Raw genomic sequence first — 25,611 nt, 5'->3', positions numbered from 1 at the left:
TACACACAATACTATGAACTCTGAGGAGTCCCACGTTTAACACATACATACGATTAAGTACCGAAATAGTAACTTATTTAAGGACATAAAGTTGGCTACAGTAAGAACTGTATAGCAAAGATTGACAGACATGGATGATCGAAAACTCGTTGTCGGAGGGGGATTTTCTCAGTACACAATCCCATTTGTAAGCTATCGGGCAGAGTTCATTAATAATATCATTCATCTGTGAAGATAGGTGGAGGTGCCTACCTTGTGAGGAGGTGCCTACCTTGGGTGGAGGTGCCTTCACCAACTTGGCCACTTGCTCTTGCATGGATGCTTGCCTATATAATAGGCAATGCATCCAAGCATTAAAAACACACCACAAGAGAGAAACAAGAGAGGAAGAGAAGAGTGAGAGAGGGAAAATAATCCCACAAAATTGTGAGGTATTTGTGAGAGAGTAAGTGAAGTGTTTTCTCCTAGTAATAGAGAGATTCTTAGTTGTTCTCCTATTATTTGAGAGAGGTTGTAATTCCCACATTACTAGTAAAATCCTTCTATACTTGCCCGTGGACGTAGCCTAATTGGGTGAACCACGTAAATTCTTGTGTGTCTCATTTCTCATTTTATCCTATTCTTTGCCTTTTATCTTGTCGGGTTTGCATGCCAGTATCCTAACAGTGGTATCAGAGCCTTCCTGGTTGGTGTTGTTAACACACAAAAGCTATTCGTGTATACGGTCACTATTCACGTCTACGGCACTATTCACCTATACGGCACTATTCATCCATACGGTACTGTTCACTTTCGTTACTGTTGGCGTATATAGAAAGTCAGTGCGGTGATTAAATACAGTCTAGGAAGTTCTGTCTAAGGAGATTGGGTTTTAAGCGGGACCGTTTGTGACCCCTCCAATCTTTCCTGGGAACTTACTTAGTGAAGTATTATTCACACGATACTATTTCTATATACGTTACAGATCTGTGAAACGGTGATAGCTGAATAGATCTCGGTGAATACAATGGCAGCAAAGTACGAGATTGAGAGGTTCAAGGGGAGCAATTTCTCACTGTGGAAAATGAGAATCATAACAATCTTGAGGAAAGACAATTGCTTGGCAGCAATTGGGGATCGGCCCGCGGAGATCACTGATAATGCAAAATGGAATGAGATGGATGGCAATGCTATTGCTAACATACATTTAGCATTAGCTGATGAAGTATTATCAAGTGTGGCGGAGAAGAAAACAACTAAGGAGATATGAGAGACTCTAACAAAGCTATATGAGTCCAAGTCTTTGCACACTAAGATTTTCTTAAAGCGGAGACTTTATACCCTTCGAATGGCAGAAACCACGTCGGTGACTGACCACATCAACACAATAAGAACTCTATTTTCACAACTCACTACATTGGGTCAACAAATAGAGGAACATGAACGTGCAGAGCTTCTACTTCAAAGTCTTCCTGATTCGTATGATCAGGTCATTATCAACTTGACCAATAATATCCTCTCAGACTATTTAGTCTTCGATGATGTTGCAGCTGCTATCTTGGAAGAAGAAAATAGGCGCAAAAACAAAGGAGACAGAAACAGTTCAAACCAAGCTGAGGCATTGTTGGTATCAAGAGGAAGATCAACGGAACGTGGCTTCAGTGGGAGTCAAAGGCAGGGGAGGTCCAAATCAAGAAGTAAGAAGACGGTGAAATGCTACAACTGTGGTAGAAAAGGGCACTTCAAAAAGGACTGTTGGTTTAAAAAGGGTATAGAGAATACTGCAGAGTCATCAAAACCTCAAGGATGTGTTGCAAGCACCTCAGAAGATGGAGAGGTTCTATATAGTGAAGCAGCAACAATCTCTACAGATAGAAAAGAGCTCGCTGAGGTCTGGCTAATGGATTCAGGAGCAACATGGCATATGACCCCTAGACGAGATTGGTTCCATACATATGAACCTATCTCTGGAGGCACAGTGTTCATGGGTGATAATCATACTGTAGAGATTTCTGGCATTGGCACCATCAAATTGAAGATGTATGATGGCTTAATTCGTACTATTTCAGGAGTGCGACATGTGAAAGACTTAAAGAAGAATCTTTTGTCCGTAGGACAATTTGATAGTCTTGGCTGTAAGATCCGAACAAACAATGGAATCATGAAAATTGTCAAAGGCGCGCTGGTGGTTTTAAAGGCAAGAAAGACAGTTGCAAACATGTTTGTATTAATGGGAGAAACACATCAGGGGGCAGAAGCATCAATCGCATCAGCCAGTCCTGCAGAAGAGAAGACGATAATGTGGCATCAAAAACTAGGCCACATGTCAGAGAAAGGTTTAAAGGTTCTCTCTGATCAGAAGTTACTCCCGGGGCTTACAAAGGTTACTTTACCTTTTTGTGAGCACTGTGTTACAAGTAAACAACACAGGTTGAAGTTTGGCACGTCAACAACTAAGAGCAAATGCATCTTAGACCTGATTCACTATGATGTTTGGCAAGCACCGGTTGTATCCTTGGGAGGAGCAAGATACTTTGTATCATTCATAGATGACTTCTCCAGGAGATGTTGGGTGTATCCGATTAGAAGGAAGGCAGATGTGTTCGCAGTTTTTAAAACCTTCAAAGCGCGAGTAAAACTTGAATCTGAAAAGAAGATCAAGTGTTTGAGGACTGACAATGGAGGAGAATATACCAGTGATGAATTTGATAACTTATGTCAACATGAAGGTATCAAAAGGCAGTTCACAACGGCATACACTCCACAACAAAATGGAGTGGCAGAGCGGATGAACAGGACTCTATTGGAAAGAACAAGAGCAATGTTGAAGGCTGCAGGTCTAGAAAAGTCATTCTGGGCAGAAGCAGTCAATACCGCCTGTTATGTGATAAATCGATCTCCATCAACTGCAATTGAGTTGAAGACACCGATGGAGATGTGGACTGGAAAGCCAGCTGATTATTCTCGATTGCATATATTTGGAAGTCCTGTGTACGTGATGTACAATACTCAAGAAGTCAACAAGCTGGATTCAAAATCTAGAAAATGTGTATTCTTGGGATATGCTGATGGAGTGAAGGGGTATCGCTTGTGGGATCCCACTGCCCATAAGGTAGTCATCAGCAGAGATGTCATATTTGCAGAAGATAAAATGCAAATGGAAGAAAATAATAGCATTTTAAAGGAGACTACAGAAGTCCAGATGGAAAATACTCAGAATCGTACTTCTTCTGAAGCTGTACCAGAGCATGAAGAACAAGAACAAATAGAGTCTGAAACTCTTGAAGTTCAACGGTCAACTCGTGAAAGAAGACCACCGGCTTGGCACTCAGAATATGTTACTGAGAGCAATATTGCATACTGTCTTCTAACAGAGGATGGAGAGCCATCAACTTTCCATGAGGCTATCAAAAGCACAGATGTATCTATGTGGATGACAGCAATGCAAGAGGAGATTGAAGCTCTGCACAAGAATAATACTTGGGATCTTGTTCCGTTACCACAAGGAAGAAAGGCCATTGGCAACAAATGGGTTTACAAGATAAAACGTGATGGCAATGATCAAGTGGAGCGGTATCGTGCAAGATTGGTGGTGAAAGGATATGCTCAGAAAGAAGGAATAGACTTTAATGAGATATTTTCTCCGGTGGTACGACTTACTACAATCAGAGTAGTCTTGGCAATGTGTGCTATATTTGATCTTCACTTAGAGCAGTTAGATGTGAAAACTGCATTTCTTCATGGAGAACTTGAAGAAGAAATTTATATGCTCCAACCAGAGGGTTTTGCTGAAACAGGCAAGGAGAACTTGGTTTGCAGGTTGAACAAATCTCTATACGGTCTCAAACAGGCGCCGAGGTGTTGGTACAAGAGATTTGATTCCTTCATAATTAGCCTTGGGTACAACAGACTCAGTTCAGACCATTGTACATATTACAAGAGGTTTGAAGAAAATGATGTTTTCATCATTCTGTTGTTGTACGTGGATGACATGTTGGTAATAGGCCCCAACAAAGATCGAGTCCAAGAATTGAAGGCACAGTTGGCTAGGGAGTTTGATATGAAGGACTTGGGACCAGCAAACAAGATTCTAGGGATGCAAATTCACCGAGACAGAAGTAAGAGGAAGATTTGGCTTTCTCAGAAGAATTATTTAAAGAAGATCTTGTGACGCTTCAACATGCAAGATTGTAAGCCAATTTCCACCCCACTTCCTGTTAACTTCAAATTATCCTCAAGTATGTCTCCTAGCAATGAAGCAGAGAGGATGGAGATGTCTCGAGTACCGTATGCATCAGCAGTGGGAAGTTTAATGTTTGCCATGATATGTACAAGACCAGACATTGCGCAAGCAGTGGGAGCAACTAGTCGATACATGGCAAATCCTGGTAGAGAGCATTGGAATACTATTAAGAGGATCTTGAGATACATCAAGGGTACCTCAGATGCCGCATTATGTTATGGAGGATCAGAATTTACTATCAGAGGTTATGTTGACTCAGATTTTGCTGGTGACCTTGAGAAAAGAAAATCCACTACAGGCTATGTGTTCATAATTGCAGGAGGAGCTGTGAGCTGGGTCTCTAAACTTCAGACTGTTGTAGCGTTATCCACAACAGAAGCTGAGTATATGGCAGCTACACAGGCTTGTAAATAAGCAATATGGCTGAAGAAACTTATGGAGGAGCTCGGGCACAAACAAGAGAAGATTCTTTTGTATTGTGATAGTCAGAGTGCCTTACATATTGCAAGGAATCCATCGTTTCATTCAAGAACAAAACATATAGATGTTCAGTATCACTTTGTTCGCGAAGTGGTGGAAGATGGAAATGTGGATTTTCAGAAGGTTCACACAAAGAAAAACCCAGCTGATGCTTTAACCAAACCAGTCAACACTGATAAGTATATATGGTGCAGATCCTCTTGTGGCCTAGCAGAAACGTAAGCAGCATGAAGATGACAAGTATTGAAAGGATAGAAGAATCACAAATGATAAAGTGTGAAGACTTGATTCAATCATCAAAGTCTTCAAGTGGGAGAATGTGAAGATAGGTGGAGGTGCCTACCTTGGTGGAGGTGCCTACCTTGGGAGGAGGTGCCTACCTTGTGAGGAGGTGCCTACCTTGGGTGGAGGTGCCTTCACCAACTTGGCCACTTGCTCTTGCATGGATGTTTGCCTATAAATAGGCAATGCATCCAAGCATTAAAAACACACCACAAGAGAGAAACAAGAGAGGAAGAGAAGAGTGAGAGAGGGAAAATAATCCCACAAAATTGTGAGGTATTTGTGAGAGAGTAAGTGAGGTGTTTTCTCCTAGTAATAGAGAGATTCTTAGTTGTTCTCCTATTATTTGAGAGAGGTTGTAATTCCCACATTACTAGTAAAATCCTTCTATACTTGCCCGTGGACGTAGCCTAATTGGGTGAACCACGTAAATTCTTGTGTGTCTCATTTCTCATTTTATCCTATTCTTTGCCTTTTATCTTGTCGGGTTTGCATGCCAGTATCCTAACATCATCAACTCCGAGGAATTCTTCCAGATGATCTTCCTGTGGAAGTAATCATTAAAAGAAATGTAAGTTCTTGATATGCTTAATAGAACAACATGTAACTATAAACTGCGTGTGATTCATGCTACTTCTAACCTCAGTCACATTGTTTGGAAAATCAGAAGCCATGTTGGAGCTTGATCCACCTTCTTCACATGTTAGCTTATCATCTGAATTTTTCTTCAGTTTGCAGAGAACGAAGTCCTTCTGCACATTGTTGACCAAAAAACATAAACCAGGTAGAGAAGAAAAGGCAGGTTCTAATTAAGATATGAAAAGAGTTGATGATATCAATAAACTTCACGGAAAATGAATGTATGTACAATCACTTTGAAAGGGAGCAATACCTGGTTATGGAAATTGAAAGTCGGATTATATTCATGCATGATCCAACTGGTCCTGACTCCATTAGGAACACGACCCTTATAGAAAACCAGAGACTTTTTTTTAGCAATTTCCTCCCCGGTGCTCATAGCCCTGATTATGCGATCTTTGCCAGTGAGTTTCCAGTATCCTGCCTTGGTAGTCCTTTTAGCCTGCTTACGATTGGAGTGCTTGTAATTGCGAGGAGAAAAGAAGTACCAAACTGTATCATTTGACTGAATTTCTGAAAGCCCTGCAGAATCAACATGATAATTTCTTGATTAATTAGAAAAAATAATGAACAAAGATACACATACACATTTTTAAATAGTACCAGGCAATTCCCAAGGCTCACAATTGCACACATTAACCTCGGCAATTATGGCGACTTCGTGATCATAGCCACCCATCATTTTTAACTTCAGGAAATGGTTGATTAATTCTTCATCGGTTGGATGGAATCCATAGCCTTTTGGGGCAGATGGAAAAGGTACTGTTGAGCTTGTCATCTGTCACTCACCTTGTTTGAAACTGTAAGAATAATAATTAAAAAAGAAGAAGCAAAAGTTACTAACAATTCCCACAACCTAAGCAAAGTCACAAGATCAAACTATCTAAATTAACTAAGAAAAGGAAGGCAATGGAGCGGTGATCCACTGATCTAGCAAAGGCGTAAGAAGGCTATCTATCTGTGATGAGCACAAGAAGGTGTATGGTGCGTTTCTGTGTGTATTTATAGGCAATCATACGCTTCTGCAGCCCAGTCATTCAAGCATCCTCGTATAAGTTATACTGACCGATCATATAAGAAAATTGGCTAAGTGGGACCTCCTTTAAACAGTGTCATTTAATATCCGTACAGTGTGATGTGCCATCCATTAGCCAATTAGATTGGCAATAATAAAAAAAAAAATATTGCCAGAAAAGAGTGGCTCACTTCCCCAAGCTAAGATCCAAAGGGAGAGGTTTGAGTATATCCCCAACTTGTTTGGCAGTGTGGTTATGGTTGCTTTTCAAATAGTTTTTCGTGTCAAAATACATGTCAATGATTTTTTTTAATTTTTTAAAAATTATTTTTGACATCAGCACATCAAAATGATTTGAAAACACTAAAAACATATTAATTTGAAGTTAATAAAAAAATAAAAAATTTTCAATTTTTTTCAAAAACACTTTTGAAACGCATAAACAAACAGGCTCCAAAACAATGCGAAAATGCTATTTGAAAAGCTAAATTGATAAAATAGCATTTTGAATAGTATAAATATAGTTTTTTTTTACCATATCTATTCCAATGGAAAAAAGTCATTTGAAGAGCCATTTATATTGGAGTGAAAGAAACAAGTGTTTTATTATTTCTTAATAAGTTTGATGCTATTTTTTTTTTCTATATGGTTATATTTAATTGGTTTATTTTTTAGTGGCTCTACTTTGTTAGTTTTGGCTCTTTGAAAAGATATGTAAGAATAACATTTGTGGAAGAAAAAAAACATTTTAATATTTTATTTTAGATTTCTTTTTACAGTGTGTAAAATAAATAAAAAAAATTAAAATATTAATTTTTTATTTTTAATTATCCATTTAGCTTCTGAATTAAAAATGCTCTTCCGTTCAAGCTAATTAACTTGCTTTCTCATAAACATGCCAGTCAAATTGTACGACAGCATTATCCACCTGTTTCCCTTCACCTTCAGTGGTTTTTTTTTAAGTTGGCATACAACTTTTTTAATTTTATTTTTTTATGTTAAGTGATGTTTGTTTTTTTGAAAGGTCGTTTTAAAAAAATTAATTTTCAAAATTTTGTTAAGTGGGACCTCCTTTAAACCGTTTCATTTAATGTCCGTACAGTGTGATATGCCATCCATTAGCTAATTAGATTGGCAATAATAAAATAAAATAAAAAAAATACCAGAAAAGAGAGACGCGCTTTCCCAAAGCTAAGATCCAAAGGGAGAGGTTTGAGCATATCCCACAACTTACAGTTCAAGCTAATTAACCTGCTTTCTCAGAAACAAGCAAGTCAAATTGTACGACAGCATTTTCCACCTGTTTCCCTTCAGCTTCAGTGGTCTTTTTATTAGTCAGCATACAACTTTTTTGGTTTTGTTTTCTTCTTAGATGTTATGTGTTTTCAGACAGGATAGGAGGATTCAACTAACAGCCTACATTGAGGTCTGAAGCCTGATTACTATTATGGAGGAAGCAATAATTAGCTGGCAGCTCCTTTTACACACTCTTCCTTTCATCAACACCCAAAAAAGATTATTTAATTATAGCTCTCCTTTTTCATATCAAATGGGAGTCGCAATTACATCTAGGAATTAACGACAGGGAACAAGATTCCACGAGAGCACAATAACTTCCTTGACAAGTTAATTATGGTGCTTGCTCTTGATTGAGTGCACCCTTACCCCTCCAGAATTCTCTAGAATAATCTTGCCAGTATATATTGCAGAAACTACAGGTGCTAACTTTACCATGTCGTACGTAGTACTCGGTCAAATATATAACCAGCTGGTATACGAACGGAAAACTTTTAATTTGTAGAATGGGATCAAAATTCGTGAACACTCAATAAAATTATGTCCATTTAAGGTTTATTTGACCTGTCCGGATTTTGATTTGATTGCTTAAAGTGACACAGCAGAACTCCATTCCCCCTTCCCTGGTTATTCTGCTAAATGCTTGCCTTGCTACAATCACTTTCCTGCGATCACTTGTTCTCAGAGTTGGATATTCCCCGTGCTTAGCTTAAGTTCTCTTGCCCTGGATGTCATGCTTGATGCTGGATTCCGATAATATAGGAAACTAATCTTGTTTTAAGATTGATGACAGGCTACAAAGCTTGATACAGGCAAAGCTTACACTGCCACTGACCTCTGAGATGATGCAATTGTGACCAGTGGCAGGTAAGCCAGGGGAATATCCAGTGTTGTTGAAATTACAGAAGGGGTTTTATAATTATTATTTTTTATAATTATGTTTTTATATGTTTTGAATTGTTATGGTATGTTGTTGTTAAAATAACTTTTAAAAAATAAATTTATTTTATTATAATATATTTTTAGTTAAAAAATACTTCAAAAAACACCTATTACTATCACATTCTCAACATCCCCAGTATAATATAGATCTCTTGTAATTCTAAACTTTCAGTAACGTTATCACCTCATTCTAGTGCAGATATGCATTACAATGGCAACCCAACAATTAACAAAGCTAAGAAAAGAGAACTGAACATATTAATTAAACATAAGTACTTTTGTTCAACATCTTTGAAACACACTGACACGTAAATACATAGTCCATAAGAACTGTATGCTCTTGACACAATTCCACATTCATACAACACAACACAACAATAATAAGCAAGTAACTATACATTCGTGCGTACAGCTTGGATAGTACTTCCCATTTAATAACTTAATACTTGACGGATAACAGTTGCATCAGGATCGCAGAGAACAAGTCGTGTCTTCTGCTACTAGTACTCAAATCTTTCTACGAATATAGCTGCAGATTTAGGACAGCGCAGGCTATATTTTAGAGGATTGCAGCTAAAGCTGCATGGACTGGACGAAGTCGAACGACGCAGCGTCCACCATAAAGTAAGCAAAATGTGCAGATCAGCAACCGTGCAAGGATCCAAACAACTAGAGCGACAAAAGTTACCCTCATTATCAGATTAGAGGAGCATCAGTAGTTGCCCTCTTACACAATATATAATAAACTCCATCGATTATTTAGTATGGATAGTTTTGTTGTTAAATAGCAGATAGGAACCAGAGAACAGATCTTTTTAATTAGATACCAAGGTATCAAAAGCCCATGAAGGAGCGCCTTTCCTCCATGCACGCAGGAAGCTGGACAAGTGCAGGGTTGGGGCTGTTTTCTTGCTCCAAACACCCTTCTATCTCTGCTAGTAGTTCAGGGATTATCTGCCGGAAGTATCATATAAAGTAAGAATAACATTTGGGTTTGCTACTCGTACCCCAGAAGAACAATTAAAAAGAATCTGTAATGCATGGTATTTAGCTCTTACCTCTAGAAGCGCAACATCAGCTAGATCATTATCCGGAAAAGAGGACTTAGAGTAACTCGAATAACCTTCTTCAAGGGTTGACATATCAGTCTTCTTACTAGGATTTTGATTTCCAAAATCCGGAGGAGTTGCTGTGGTATTACTCCATACACCGTCACCGAAGGCTGATATGTCGAATTCCTTTACTAGATTTTGATTTTCAAAATCAAAATCCATTAGGCTACTTGATTCACTCTTATTATACGTTGACTGGTTTATAAAACTATAAGGTGGAGAGGGTGGTTCTTGAGTTTCCAAACCACGAGAAGCCATTAAAGAATTCTCACAAGTTAATATAGAAATGCTATTGTTTAGATTTTGATTTTCCAAACCTAAAGCCGTATGATGACTTTCACTGACATTAGAAGTTGAATTATCAACTGTCAGTGACCCATTCGGGTTATGATTTGCCAAACCAAAAGCCATGCCATGGTTTTTGCTGACATTAGAAGCTGAATTATCAAAGGTAAGCAGCTCATTTGGGTTTTTATTTTCAGAATCGAAAGCCATGTAAGGGCTTTCGCTTCCATTATAATCTGGATCAACTGTAGGCTGATTCCAGTATAGATTATCAAAGGTAAGCAGCTCATTTGGGTTTTTATTTTCAGAATCGAAAGCCATGTAAGGGCTTTCGCTTCCATTATAAGCTGGATCAACTGTAGGCTGATTCCAGTATCGATCTTCAAAATTAACCGTGGAGTGGCTTAACCCACTTCCATCATAAACTAAACTAGGCGTTAGGTTTTTTGAGTTTTGGTTTCTAAACTCAGAAGCCATATGGTGGCTTAACTCACTAAGTTGGCGAGCTGAATTATTTATCAGCTCACTTGGATTTTGATTTCCAAAATGGGAACCCGCATGATGGCTTAATTCACTTTCATCACAAGGTGAATATTTCATAGCCATCTCACTTTGGTTTATATTTTCAGAATCAGAATCCATACCCTGACTTGGTTCAACTTCAGAATGGGAGACTGGAGCTATATGGTGACTTTGTTCACCTTCCTTGCTCTTCTCTCCTTTTGAATTAAATTCCAGTTTACAGAGAACATATTGCCCCTGCACATGTCAAAACACAAAAAAGGATGTAAAATTTCCCAACTCATACATCAAACCCAGTGTTGCACCATGTATCCATGGCATTTACTTAGTACCTTTTTAAACTGGCTAGAATTGGCGATGAGGTCTAATTCGTACATCATCCAACCAGTCCTCACTTCGTTTTCATAGAATCTCAAAGTCCTCATTACCCCAATCTTTTTCTTAGTACCCTCAGCCGTTATTGACTTTGGCCGGCAGGTCGATTTCCAGTATCCGGCCTTGGTTTTTCTGCGTTGAACTTTGCCCCTAAGATCGCGAGGGCATAAGAAATACCACGTTACTTGACCAGCAAACTTTATAATGGATCTACCTGCAAAGAGAAATAGATAAAAGAAACTGCATTAATAAAAATATTCTGGCAGATATAACAAGATGAAAGAAAACAAACACGAAGATACTGCTAGCACTAGCTAGTGATAATATTGTTATTACCAGGTAGATCCCATGGCTCATGCTCGCAAAGGTTAACGACTGCCATGGGAAAGCATCCCATGATATCACCACGGGTTTTCGGCACCAGATACTTGCTTAATAATTCTTCATTGGTTGGCTGAAATTTGAATCCTTGTTCCATTAATAGCGGGAAGAATTCCAGGACTAACAAAACAAAACGAAACGAAAAATGATTAGAATAATAAACAAAAACAAGAACGAGTTGTGGAGTTGAAAGGGTAAAATTTGAGGGACAAACTTGATGAGAAATAGTCGTCCATTCCTCTTCCTAAAACGGAAACCAAAAGGGGGAGAAGGACTGGTGGATGATCTAAGAGGACAAGTGTCTGCTCTGGTTAGAGAAAGGAGGTTGATGGTTGCTACAACTACTAGAGGTGTGAGTGAGCGAGGGAGTGTCTGCCTGTGCCTTGTATATATATTGGAATGGAGACTCTGTATTGAGTCAATGGCGAGTCCACAAAAGTAATGGTGTGGGCCATTGATTGTTAGAAAATTGTCACGACTCACTTCCTTGGCCGTGAAGAGCTTGAAGGTATTGGATTCTTTTTTCCACTCCAAACGCGTCATCCATTTTATTTTTTAGTGAAAAGCATTCTCCACTTCCTAAAACTAAAACTAAAACTATCATCTTTGCCTGCCTTCCTTCCTTCCTTCCTTCCTTCCTTCCCAATTTCTTACCACCCCTACCCCCAAGTTCTGAAATACTTAAGGACTAAAATGACAATAAAGGTTCAAACTCTTGCGATGGCACCTTTCACAATTTAAAGGCACATTAAAATGATTTTAATATCTTTAAAAGTAAAATAAATAAAAATTGTGGTCCATGAGCTCTTTAGTTTTTTGACACTTTGATTACACAATTAAATAATTCCATTGCTATTAAAAAAAATCATAACTTCATAGGAAAAATTTTATTTTTATGTTACAATTTTTTTAGTTATAATCAATTTAAATGAATAATAATTTAATTTTTTAACAAATATAAAATATACATGAAAAAATTGACGCATGATATGTATGTAATAGTGAGTGAGAGGTGCCGGTGTATTTTACGGTTAAAAATCACCTAACACAATAGTGTTAATAGTATCACGCAATCCTTATTTTGGTGATTAGACGTATATGCACAATGAAACAGTAGTTTGATTTTGATGATTTATTTATTTTTCCTCTTTTTCTCTCTCCTTATTATTTTGGACCAACTTTTCCAAAAGTGAAATGTGTTATCTTAGTTTGTGTTTATATTAATTTTGGTTTTTATTACTTTGATTGCTATTCATTTTATTTTCTTTTAATATTTTAATTTTTTTTTATCAAATTTAGTTTTTATTGTTTTGATTGTTATTTGTTTTTTTTATTAATTTTGAATGATAAAAAATCTTGCTTCATGATTTTATTTTTTTTGTATTTTTCTTTTAGGTAATAATTTCGGTATCATGACTCGCGTCACGGATTTTAAAAATTAATCTGATTTAATTTTGATTTTTTAAAGATTTTTTTAAAATAATTTTTTTTAATTTTATCATTTAATATTAGATGATATGTGAAACATGTGCTATAAAATCATTAATCGTTCTCATACTTCAAATTTAATGAAGTGTTAAACACACTGCTCCTGCCATCTCACCTCTCATTCCCCTGTCCAGCGCTCTCAATCATTCATCGTGGTGTCCTTTTTTGTGGCTCTTTCGCACCAGTGGCTTATTCATTAGTGAGATGTTAGAAGGCATTTTTGCATGGTTGCCTTGATGAGAGCCATTTTGTTCCTTCACATGGATGATATTTGATGGTGTGCAAATGTTTTTTTTTTTTTTTTAAGGAATTTATTTGGGTCACGGCCCAAACGGAGTGACTCAGTTTGTTTAGTCTACGGCCCAAATACGAATATAAACGCAGATGATAATTTTGCAAGGCAAACTTGTTTTCTAAGGGAAACTTACCGTCACCAGCTAAGCCCATATGTACATATCCATAATAAAAGCCGCATATCTTGGCCCAGAATCAGAGTCCGTGAAATTTATATTAAGTTTTTTCGCGACTTCGTATTGTTTTGATGGCTTCATCTAATCGTCTTCTTCAACAGATCATCAGTACCTTGAAAAGTGAATTTGCTGGGAGTGATCTTGGCTCTCTATATTACTTTCTCGGTATCCATGTCACTCGTCATAAGAATGGTCTGTTTCTTTCTCAACAACAATATGTGGCTGATATCTTGAATCATGCCTCCATGGTGGATTTCAAGCAGTCTGCGATAGCATCTCTGCTATGTATCTCGCTGTTAATCCTATTCAGCACGCTCTCACTAAGCACCAGATGCATTTTCGAGATAAAACCAGGAGTTCCCTAGAAGCCAATCAGTCGGTGGTTGCACTTTAGATTTTCTAAAAACAGGATGCAAGTTCCACTAAGAAAGAAAATTTTCTTTACCCAGAAAGAAAAACGTGCGAAGGCAATTCTGTTTGCTCAAGGAAAATTTACGAATTGGGCAGACAATACAGGAAACTAGCAGCACCATAATGTACAAAGATACACATACACATATTTAATTAGTACCAGGCAATTCCCAAGGCTCAGAATTGCACACATTAACCTCGGCAATTATGGCGACTTCGTGATCATAGCCACCCATCATTTTTAACTTCAGGAAATGGTTGATTAATTCTTCATCGGTTGGATGGAATCCATAGCCTTTTGGGGCAGATGGAAAAGGTACTGTTGAGCTTGTCATCTGTCACTCACCTTGTTTGAAACTGTAAGAATAATAATTAAAAAAGAAGAAGCAAAAGTTACTAACAATTCCCACAACCTAAGCAAAGTCACAAGATCAAACTATCTAAACTAACTAAGAAAAGGAAGGCAATGGAGCGGTGATCCACTGATCTAGCAAAGGCGTAAGAAGGCTATCTATCTGTGATGAGCACAAGAAGGTGTATGGTGCGTTTCTATGTGTATTTACAGGCAATCATACGCTTCTGCAGCCCAGTCATTCAAGCATCCTCGTATAAGTTATACTGACCGATCATATAAGAAAATTGGCTAAGTGGGACCTCCTTTAAACAGTGTCATTTAATATCCGTACAGTGTGATGTGCCATCCATTAGCCAATTAGATTGGCAATAATAAAAAAAAAATATTGCCAGAAAAGAGTGGCTCACTTCCCCAAGCTAAGATCCAAAGGGAGAGGTTTGAGTATATCCCCAACTTGTTTGGCAGTGTGGTTATGGTTGCTTTTCAAATAGTTTTTTTCGTGTCAAAATACATGTCAATGATTTTTTTTAATTTTTTAAAAATTATTTTTGACATCAGCACATCAAAATGATTTGAAAACACTAAAAACATATTAATTTGAAGTTAATAAAAAAAAAAAAATTTCAATTTTTTTTCAAAAAACTTTTGAAACGCATAAACAAACAGGCTCCAAAACAATGCGAAAATGCTATTTTTGAAAAGCTAAATTGATAAAATAGCATTTTGAATAGTATAAATATAGTTTTTTTTTACCATATCTATTCCAATGGAAAAAAGTCATTTGAAGAGCCATTTATATTGGAGTGAAAGAAACAAGTATTTTATTATTTCTTAATAAGTTTGATGCTATTTTTTTTTTCTATATGGTTATATTTAATTGGTTTATTTTTTAGTGGCTCTACTTTGTTAGTTTTTGGCTCTTTGAAAAGATATGTAAGAATAACATTTGTGGAAGAAAAAAAACATTTTAAATATTTTATTTAGATTTCTTTTTACAGTGTGTAAAATAAATAAAAAAAATTAAAATATTAATTTTTTTTATTTTTAATTATCCATTTAGCTTCTGAATTAAAAATGCTCTACCGTTCAAGCTAATTAACTTGCTTTCTCATAAACATGCCAGTCAAATTGTACGACAGCATTATCCCACCTGTTTCCCTTCACCTTCAGTGGTTTTTTTTTTAAGTTGGCATATAACTTTTTTAATTTTATTTTTTTATGTTAAGTGATGTTTGTTTTTTTTGAAAGGTCCTTTTAAAAAAATTAATTTTCAAAATTTTGTTAAGTGGGACCTCCTTTAAACCGTTTCATTTAGTGTGATGTGCCATCCATTAGCTAATTAGATTGGCAATAATAAAATAAAATAAAAAAAATACCAGAAAAGAGAGACGCGCTTTCCCAAAGCTAAGATCCAAAGGGAGAGGTTTGAGCATATCCCACAACTTACAGTTCAAGCTAATTAACCTGCTTTCTCAGAAACAAGCAAGTCAAATTGTACGACAGCATTTTCCACCTGTTCCCTTCAGCTTCAGTGGTCTTTTTATTAGTCAGCATACAACTTTTTTGGTTTTGTTTTCTTCTTAGATGTTATGTGTTTTCAGACAGGATAGGAGGATTCAACTAACAGCCTACATTGAGGTCTGAAGCCTGATTACTATTATGGAGGAAGCAATAATTAGCTGGCAGCTCCTTTTACACACTCTTCCTTTCATCAACACCCAAAAAAGATTATTTTAATTATAGCTCTCCTTTTTTCATATCAAATGGGAGTCGCAAATTACATCTAGGAATTAACGACAGGGAACAAGATTCCACGAGAGCACAAATAACTTCCTTGACAAGTTAATTATGGTGCTTGCTCTTGATTGAGTGCACCCTTACCCTCCAGAATTCTCTAGAATAATCTTGCCAGTATATATTGCAGAAACTACAGGTGCTAACTTTACCATGTCGTACGTAGTACTCGGTCAAATATATAACCAGCTGGTATACGAACGGAAAACTTTTAATTTGTAGAATGGGATCAAAATTCGTGAACACTCAATAAAATTATGTCCATTTAAGGTTTATTTGACCTGTCCGGATTTTGATTTGATTGCTTAAAGTGACACAGCAGAACTCCATTCCCCCTTCCCTGGTTATTCTGCTAAATGCTTGCCTTGCTACAATCACTTTCCTGCGATCACTTGTTCTCAGAGTTGGATATTCCCCGTGCTTAGCTTAAGTTCTCTTGCCCTGGATGTCATGCTTGATGCTGGATTCCGATAATATAGGAAACTAATCTTGTTTTAAGATTGATGACAGGCTACAACGCTTGATACAGGCAAAGCTTACACTGCCACTGACCTCTGAGATGATGCAATTGTGACCAGTGGCAGGTAAGCCAGGGGAATATCCAGTGTTGTTGAAATTACAGAAGGGGTTTTATAATTATTATTTTTATAATTATGTTTTTATATGTTTTGAATTGTTATGGTATGTTGTTGTTAAAAATAACTTTTAAAAAATAAATTTATTTTATTATAATATATTTTTAGTTAAAAAATACTTCAAAAACACCTATTACTATCACATTCTCACATCCCCAGTATAATATAGATCTCTTGTAATTCTAAACTTTCAGTAACGTTATCACCTCATTCTAGTGCAGATATGCATTACAATGGCAACCCAACAATTAACAAAGCTAAGAAAAGAGAACTGAACATATTAATTAAACATAAGTACTTTTGTTCAACATCTTTGAAACACACTGACACGTAGATACATAGTCCATAAGAACTGTATGCTCTTGACACAATTCCACATTCGTACAACACAACACAACAATAATAAGCAAGTAACTATACATTCGTGCGTACAGCTTGGATAGTACTTCCCATTTAATAACTTAATACTTGACGGATAACAGTTGCATCAGGATCGCAGAGAACAAGTCGTGTCTTCTGCTACTAGTACTCAAATCTTTCTACGAATATAGCTGCAGATAAAAGAAACAGCATTAATAAAAATATTCTGGCAGATATAACAAGATGAAAGAAAACAAACACGAAGATACTGCTAGCACTAGCTAGTGATAATATTGTTATTACCAGGTAGATCCCATGGCTCATGCTCGCAAAGGTTAACGACTGCCATGTGCAAGCCTCCCATGATATCACCACGGGTTTTCGGCACCAGATACTTGCTTATTAATTCTTCATTGGTTGGCTGAAATTTGAATCCTTGTTCCATTAATAGCCGGAAGAATTCCAGGACTAACAAAACAAAACGAAACGAAAAATGATTAGAATAATAAACAAAAACAAGAACGAGTTGTGGAGTTGAAAGGGTAAAATTTGAGTGACAAACCTGATGAGAAATAGTCGTCCATTACTCTTCCTAAAACGGAAACCAAAAGGGGGAGAAGGACTGGTGGATGATCTAAGAGGACAAGTGTCTGCTCTGGTTAGAGAAAGGAGGTTGATGGTTGCTACAACTACTAGAGGTGTGAGTGAGCGAGGGAGTGTCTGCCTGTGCCTTGTATATATATTGGAATGGAGACTCTGTATTGAGTCAATGGTGAGTCCACAAAAGTAATGGTGTGGGCCATTGATTGTTAGAAAATTGTCACGACTCACTTCCTTGGCCGTGAAGAGCTTGAAGGTATTGGATTCTTTTTTTCCACTCCAAACGCGTCATCCATTTTATTTTTTAGTGAAAAGCATTCTCCACTTCCTAAAACTAAAACTAAAACTATCATCTTTGCCTGCCTTCCTTCCTTCCCAATTTCTTACCACCCCTACCCCCAAGTTCTGAAATACTTTAGGACTAAAATGACAATAAAGGTTCAAACTCTTGCGATGGCACCTTTAACAATTTAAAGGCACATTAAAATGATTTTAATATCTTTAAAAGTAAAATAAATAAAAATTGCGGTCCATGAGCTCTTTAGTTTTTTAGCACTTTGATACACAGTTAAATAATTGCATTGCCATTAAAAAAAAATCATAACTAACTTCATGGGAAATTTTTTATTTTTTTTATGAATTTTTTAGTTATAATTAATTTGAATGAATAACAATTTAATCTTTTAACAAGTATAAATTAAGGGAAGGGCGCAAAGGTATAGGCCCGGAGAAAAGATCTTATTAGGTAGATACTAGAGCCTATGCAGGAGTGGCTTCCCTCCAAGCACACAGGAAGCTGATCAAGTGAAGGGCTGGGACTGTGTTCTTGCTTGGAAAGCCCTTCTATCTCTGCTAGTAGTTCAGGGCTTACCTGCAGGAAGTATCATGTTAAGTAAGAATAAACTTTGGGTTTGCTACTCAAACCCCATAAGAAAAACTAAAAAGAATCTGTAATCCATGGTATTTAGCTCTTACCTCTAGAAGCGCAACATCAGCTAGATCATTATCCGAAAAAAAAAGAATTTAAAGTAACTCGAATAACCTTCTTCAGGGGTTGACATATCAGTCTTCTTACAAGGATTTTGATTTCCAAAATCCGGAGGAGTTGCTGTGATATTACTCCATACACCTTCACCGAAGGCTGATATATCGATTTCCTTGCCTAGATTTTGATTTTCAAAATCCAAAGCCATTAGGCTACTTGCTTCACCCTTATCATACGTTGATTGGTTCTTGATTTTCCAGACCACAAGAAGCCATTAAAGAATTCTCACAAGTTAATATAGAAATGCTATTGTTTACATTTTGATTTTCCAAATCTAAAGCCATATAATGATTTTCCGAATAGAAAGCCATACAAGGGCTTTCGCTTTCATTATAAGCTGAATCAACTGTAGGCTGATTCCACTATTGATTTTCACAATTAAAAGTCGTGGAGTGGCTTGACCCACTTCCATTATAAGCTAAATTAGACATTAGGTTAAATTTGAGTTCTGGTTTCTAAACTCAAAGATCCTCTTTGGGCTATTGGCCATCCTGTCTCTGATGAACATGTTGTCTCTCAAACTCTTGTTGGTCTTCCTACCAAATATTCTGATGTGATAACAGTAGCGAGGTCATTTTTCAAGCAACTATCGGGGTCGCAACAATTATCACAAGTACCAGTCTTGGCAATCATCTGGTTCTTCTTCTCCTTCAAAACTTAGTGCAGGCCCAACTCAATGCCAATTCTGTAATTAGTTTAGATCACACTGCTTTTTATTGCCCTCTGTTGCGGAACTCTTCTTCTTTAAGTGATCTAAGTCATTTCATCCGTTCTGCATTTGTCTTTACACCTCTAGAAACTCGTTGTAATTTTCTTTTGCGAAGTACACAGACAAGACTTGGTGAATTTCAGGTGATTTTGTGTGGATGTCGTGGCTTAAGAAAAAAAAGTAAAGTGGAATGCATCTTTGGTTTGCAGCTCGGTTACTGTAAATGTAGGTTTCTTGCATGTTCTGGATCTAGAAACAGTAAACAACACTTTGCCCTCTTTTTCTAACCTTAAAACCTGATTCCAAATACTAAACAAAACATAAAAAGCTTCAATAAACAACATCCAAAGCTCAAGAAATTCCAATCTGGGCAACAACAAATCCTTTGACAAGTAGAGTGTTTTTATTCCTAATAATATTGTACCTAGTTTTATTGCACGCTCAAAAAATCATGAGAGTTGTAGTTCTTGTCGAATGAATTTTGTACGTAATGAAATTATAAATGTTTTTTTAAATAATTTGATCGCAATTCCAATTATGCTCTTGTTGGGTCCGACTCGGTTAAAAAAAATCAATTTTTTATTTTTATTTTAATTGTATTTATTCAAAAAATTAGAAGGAGATCGCTTAATGACGAATGAATTAATTCAGTTTATGTTGTTGCGTGCTTAAAAAACCATGGGAAATATAGTTATTGTTGGGTAGATTTCGTATGTGATGACATTGCATATAGTTTAATGAAATAATAAAAAATATTTGATATCAATATTATTTATTTCATGATGTAATAACAATAGTTAAATCTACAATATTTGAATTAAAAATCATTAATATATATATATATATATTATTTTATAACCTCAATATAAAAAAGTATTTTTTAAACCAAACACATTAAACTACTTTTTGTTCAACCTCAATTTCAACAACAGTTTTAACCAGACATATATTTTTTAAAACCAACCTCAACTAAAAGTACTTTTTATAAAACACAACTTTTTTAAAACCTCAACAACAAACATCAACCACACTAAATACACCCTTATAAGAGCGTGTTTGGTTTTTGAAAAGTAGTTTTCAGGAAACTATCTTTTAAATTTTTTTGTGTTTATTTAACATTAAAAAAATTGGTAAACGAAAAACACTTTCTAGTTAAAGAAATATTTTGCTTGATTTCTAGAAAAGTATTTTCTTTTTATTTTAGTCGGAAAATACTTTTCGAAAGTTATGAAAATTTAGAAATGTCATATTATATGCTGATTATATGAAATTTGCTCCTCAAATTTTTGATTGTTATATATATATATATATATTTGAATATTTATTTTTCAATTTCATCCCTTGTAATTTAATTTTTATATTAATTTTGGTCCTCATTTTTATAATTGTTATTTTTTAATTAAAATTTTTTATCTATTAAATTTGGTCCTCAATCTTTTGATTGTTACTTATTTTATTTGAAATAATTTATGAAATATTAATTATTATTATTTTAATTTTTTCTTTTTTTTTAATTTTTTAGATTTGATCTCTATTAATTTGATTATTATTTATTTATTTTGAGATAATTTATGAAATTATATTTTTTTTCATTTTCATTCAACTTTTTAATTTGTAATATTTTTTTCATATTATTTTAATAAACTTGAAAAAAATAAAATATTAATAAGTTATTTTCCAATTTATTTTTCATTATACTGTGTGAAAAAAAAATAACTTTTTCAAAAATTTATTTTTTTAAAAATATCTTTCCAGGAACAAACCTAAAAAGTCAAAAAGATAACGCGTTTGGAGTGGAAAAAAGACCCCAATCCCTTGAACCTCTTCGCGACCAAGAAAGTTAGTCGTGACAATTTTCTAACAATCAATGGCCCACACCATTACTTTTGTCTAGTGGACTCACCATTGACTCAATACAGAAACCCCTTTCCAATATATACAAGGCACAGGCAGACACTCACTCAGTCACTCACACCTCTAGTAGTTGTAGCAGCCATCAACCTCCTTTCTCTAGCCAGAGCAGACACTTGTCCTCTTAGATCATCCACCAGTCCTTCACCTTCAGGTTTCCGTTTTAGGAAGAGGAATGGACGACTTTTTCTCATCAGGTTTGTCACTCAAATTTTACTCTTTCAACTCCACAACTCGTTCTTGTTTTTGTTTATTATTCTAATCATTTTTCGTTTTGTTTCGTTAGTCCTGGCATTCTTACTGCTATTAATGGAACAAGGATTCAAATTTCAGCCAACCAATGAAGAATTAATAAGCAAGTATCTGGTGCCGAAAACCCGTGGTGGTATCATGGGAGGCTTTCCCATGGCAGTCGTTAACCTTTGCGAGCATGAGCCATGGGATCTACCTGGTAATAACAATATTATCACTAGCTAGTGCTAGCAGTATCTTCGTGTTTGTTTTCTTTCTTCTTGTTATATCTGCCAGAATATTTTTATTAATGCAGTTTCTTTTATCTATTTCTCTTTGCAGGTAAATCCATTATAAAGTTTGCTGGTCAAGTAACGTGGTATTTCTTATGCCCTCGCGATCTTAGGGGAAAAGCTGATCACCGCAGAAAAACCAAGGCCGGAAACTGGAAATCGACCAGCGAGCCAAAGTCAATAACGTCTGAGCATTCTAAGAAAAAGATTGGGGTAGTGAGGACTTTGAGATTCTATGAAAAACAAGTGATTACTGGTTGGATGATATACGAATTTGACCTCATCGACAAATCTAGCCAGTTTAAAAAGGTACTAATTAAATGCCATGGATACATGATGCAACACTGGGTTTGATGTATGAGTTGGGAAATTCTACATCCTTTTTCGTGTTTTGACATGTGCAGGGGCAATATGTTCTCTGTAAACTGGAGTGGGAGTCAAAAGGAGAGAAGAACAAGAAAGGTGAACAAAGCCACCATATAGCTCCAGTCTCTCATTCTGAAGTTCAACCAAGTCAGAGTATGGATTCTGATTCTGAAAACATAAACCTAAGTGAGATGCCTATGAGATATTCACCTTGTGATGAAAGTGAATTAAGCCATCATGCGGGTTCCCATTTTGGAAATCAAAATCCAAGTGAGCTGATGAATAATTCAGCTCGCCAACTTAGTGAGTTAAGCCACCATATGGCTTCTGAGTTTAGAAACCATAACTCAAATAACCTAATGCCTAATTTAGTTTATGATGGAAGTGGGTCAAGCCACTCCACGGTTTTTAATTGTGAAGATCTATATTGGAATCAGCCTACAGTTGATTCAGCTTATAATGGAAGCGAAAGCCCTTACATGGCTTTCGATTCTGAAAATCAAAACCCAAATGAGCTGCTTACCTTTGATAATTCAGCTTCTAATGTCAGCAAAAACCATGACATGGCTTTTGGTTTGGCAAATCATAACCCGAATGTGTCGCTGACAGTTGATAATTCAACTTCTAATGTCAGGGAAAGTCATCATATGGCTTTAGTTTTGGAAAATCAAAATCTAAACAATAGTATTTCTATATTAACTTGTGAGAATTCTTTAATGGCTTCTCGTGTTTTGGAAAATCAAGAACCATTATTTCCACCTTGTAGTTTTATAAACCAGTCAACGTATGATAAGAGAGAATCAAGTAGCCTAATGGATTTTGATTTTGAAACTCAAAATCTAGTAAAGGAATTCGATATATCAGTCTTCGGTGAAGGTGTATGGAGTAATACCACAGCAACTCCTCCGGATTTTGGAAATCAAAATCCTTGTAAGAAGACTGATATGTCAACCCTTGAAGAAGGTTATTCGAATTACTATAACTTCTCTTCTTCAGATAATGATCTAGCTGATGTGGCGCTTCCAGAGGTAAGAACTAAATACCATGCATTACAGATTCTTTTTAATTTTTGTTCTGGGTTTCGAGTAGCAAACCCAAAGCTTATTCTTACTTTACATGATACTTCCAGCAGGTAAGCCCTGGACTACAAGCAGGGATAGAAGGGTGTTTCGAGCAAGAAAACTGCCTCAACCCTGCACTTGTCCAGCTTCCTGCGTGCATGGAGGAAAGCCACTCCTTCAGGGGCTTTGGTACCTTGGAAAATCAAGAACCATTCTTTCCACATTGTAGTTTTATAAACCAGGCAACGTATGATAATAGTGAATCGAGTAGCCTAATGAATTTTGATTTTGGAAATCAAATTCCAGTAAAGGAATTCGATATATCAGCCTTCGGTGAAGGTGTATGGAGTAATACCACAGCAACTCCAATGGATTTTGGAAATCAAAATCCTTGTAAGAAGACTGATATGTCAACCCTTGAAAATGGTTATTCGAGTTACAATAACTTCTCTTCTTCAGATAATGATCTAGCTGATGTGGCGCTTCCAGAGGTAAGAACTAAATACCATGCATTACAGATTCTTTTTAATTTTTGTTCTAGGGTTCGAGTAGCAAACCCAAAGCTTATTCTTACTTTACATGATACTTCCAGCAGGTAAGCCCTGGACTACAAGCAGGGATAGAAGGGTGGTGTTTCGAGCAAGCAAACTGCCCCGACCCTGCACTTGTCCAGCTTCCTGCGTGCATGGAGGAAAGCCACTCCTTCAGGGGCTTTGGTACCTTGGAAAATCAAGAGCCTTTCTTTCCACCTTGTAGTTTTATAAACCAGGCAACGTATGATAATAGTGAATCAAGTAGCCTAATGAATTTTGATTTTGGAAATCAAATTCCAGTAAAGGAATTCGATATATCAGCCTTCGGTGAAGGTGTATGGAGTAATACCACAGCAACTCCAACGGATTTTGGAAATCAAAATCCTTGTAAGAAGACTGATATGTCAACCCTTGAAAAAGGTTATCCGAGTTACTATAACTTCTCTTCTTCAGATAATGATCTAGCTGATGTGGCGCTTCCAGAGGTAAGAACTAAATACCATGCATTACAGATTCTTTTTAATTTTTGTTTTGGGGTTCGAGTAGCAACCCCAAAGCTTATTCTTACTTTACATGATACTTCCAGCAGGTAAGCCTTGGACTACAAGCTGGGATAGAAGGGTGGTGTTTCGAGCAAGAAAACTGTCCCAACCCTGCACTTGTCCAGCTTCCTTTTCTGGGGTACGAGTAGCAAACCCGAAGCTTATTCTTACTTTTCATGGGCTTTGGTACCTTGGTATCTAATTGAAAAGATATGTTCTCTGGTTCCTATCTGCTATTTAACAACAAAACTATCCATACGAAATAATCGATGGAGTTTGTTATATATGGTTTAAGAGGGCAACTACTGATCCTCCTCTAATCTGATAATGAGGGTAACTTTGCTCTAGTTGTTTGGATCCTTGCACGGTTGCTGATCTGCACATTTTGCTTACTTTATGGTGGACGCTGCATAGTTCGACTTCGTCCAGTCCATGCAGCTTTAAGCTGCAATCCTCTAAAATATAGCCTGCGCTGTCCCAAATCTGCAGCTATATTCGTAGAAAGATTTGAGTACTAGTAGCAGAAGACACGACTTGTTCTCTGCGATCCTGATGCAACTGTTACCCGTCAAGTACTAAGTTATTAAATGGGAAGTACTATTCAAGTTGTACGCACGTATGTATAGTTACTTGCTTATTTTTTGTTGTGTTGTGTTGTATGAATATGGAATTGTGTCAAGAGCATACAGCTCTTATGGACTATGTATCTACGTGTCAGTGTGTTTCAAAGATGTTGAACAGAACTACTTATGTTTAATTAATATTTCAGTTCTCTTTTCTTAGCTTTGTTAGTTGTTGGATTGCCATTGTAATGTGAATGCAGATCTGAACTAGAATGAGGTGATAACGTTACAATTTTATTGAGTTTTCACGAATTTTGATCCCATTCTACAAAAATCTGCACAAGTTTTCTGTTAGTATACGTGGTTATATATATTTGACCGCGTCCTACGACATGGTAAAGTTAGCAACCTGTAGTTGCTGCAATATATATTGGCAAGATTATTCTAGAGAATTCTGGAGGGGTAAGCGAGTACTCAATCAAGAGCAAGCACCATAATTAACTTGTCAAGAAAGTTATTGTGCACTCGTGGAATCTTGTTTCCTGTCGTGTTTCCTTGATGTAATTGCGACTCCCATTTGATATGAAAAAGAGTGCTTTAATTAAAATAATCTTTTTTTAGTGTTAATGAAAGGAAAAGTGTGCAAAAGGAGCTGCTAGCTAATTATTGCTTCCTCCATAATAGTTAATCAGG

General features: G+C 36.3%; 3 protein-coding genes and 1 long non-coding RNA gene across 8 annotated transcripts; 1 reads left to right on the top strand and 3 right to left on the bottom strand.

The window, feature by feature from the left end:
- Positions 1–5,445: 5,445 nt before the first annotated feature.
- Positions 5,446–6,412, bottom strand: LOC118041911 (protein NTM1-like 9). The gene is made up of 4 exons (XM_035049418.2): positions 6,227–6,412; positions 5,877–6,145; positions 5,626–5,736; positions 5,446–5,529 (listed from the first exon to the last, which is right to left on the bottom strand). Exons 1-4 carry the CDS (start codon positions 6,399–6,401, stop codon positions 5,446–5,448), a joined length of 639 nt encoding a protein of 212 aa, XP_034905309.2. The 5' UTR covers positions 6,402–6,412.
- Positions 6,413–9,134: 2,722 nt separating this feature from the next.
- LOC118041912 (uncharacterized) lies at positions 9,135–11,920 on the bottom strand. Its single transcript, XM_035049419.2, has 5 exons — positions 11,766–11,920; positions 11,507–11,671; positions 11,128–11,384; positions 9,935–11,032; positions 9,135–9,830 (listed from the first exon to the last, which is right to left on the bottom strand). Exons 1-5 carry the CDS (start codon positions 11,785–11,787, stop codon positions 9,711–9,713), a joined length of 1,662 nt encoding a protein of 553 aa, XP_034905310.1. The 5' UTR covers positions 11,788–11,920; the 3' UTR covers positions 9,135–9,710.
- A 5,064-nt stretch (positions 11,921–16,984) lies between these two features.
- On the bottom strand, positions 16,985–17,786 carry LOC118041245 (uncharacterized). The gene is made up of 3 exons (XR_004686282.2): positions 17,627–17,786; positions 17,368–17,532; positions 16,985–17,255 (listed from the first exon to the last, which is right to left on the bottom strand). It is a non-coding gene; the product is annotated as an uncharacterized lncRNA (long non-coding RNA).
- A 3,585-nt stretch (positions 17,787–21,371) lies between these two features.
- On the top strand, positions 21,372–24,593 carry LOC118041241 (uncharacterized). Of its 5 annotated transcripts, none has more exons than XM_035048496.2 (7): positions 21,372–21,526; positions 21,616–21,780; positions 21,903–22,162; positions 22,258–23,247; positions 23,349–23,771; positions 23,873–24,298; positions 24,403–24,593. In XM_035048496.2, the coding sequence occupies exons 1-7, from the start codon at positions 21,505–21,507 to the stop codon at positions 24,502–24,504; spliced, it is 2,388 nt and encodes a 795-aa protein (XP_034904387.1). In that variant the 5' UTR covers positions 21,372–21,504; the 3' UTR covers positions 24,505–24,593. The 5 variants fall into 5 exon arrangements, with proteins under 5 accessions (XP_034904387.1, XP_034904383.1, XP_034904386.1 ...); XM_035048492.2 differs by having other exon boundaries at positions 24,400–24,593; XM_035048495.2 differs by having other exon boundaries at positions 23,352–23,771; positions 23,873–24,593.
- Positions 24,594–25,611: the final 1,018 nt, after the last annotated feature.

This window comes from Populus alba, chromosome 14 (assembly GCF_005239225.2).
Source record: "Populus alba chromosome 14, ASM523922v2, whole genome shotgun sequence".
Classification (NCBI taxonomy): Eukaryota; Viridiplantae; Streptophyta; class Magnoliopsida; order Malpighiales; family Salicaceae; genus Populus; species Populus alba.
The sequence above is the reverse complement of the archived record's forward strand: the minus strand, read 5'-3'. Positions and strand labels throughout refer to the sequence as shown.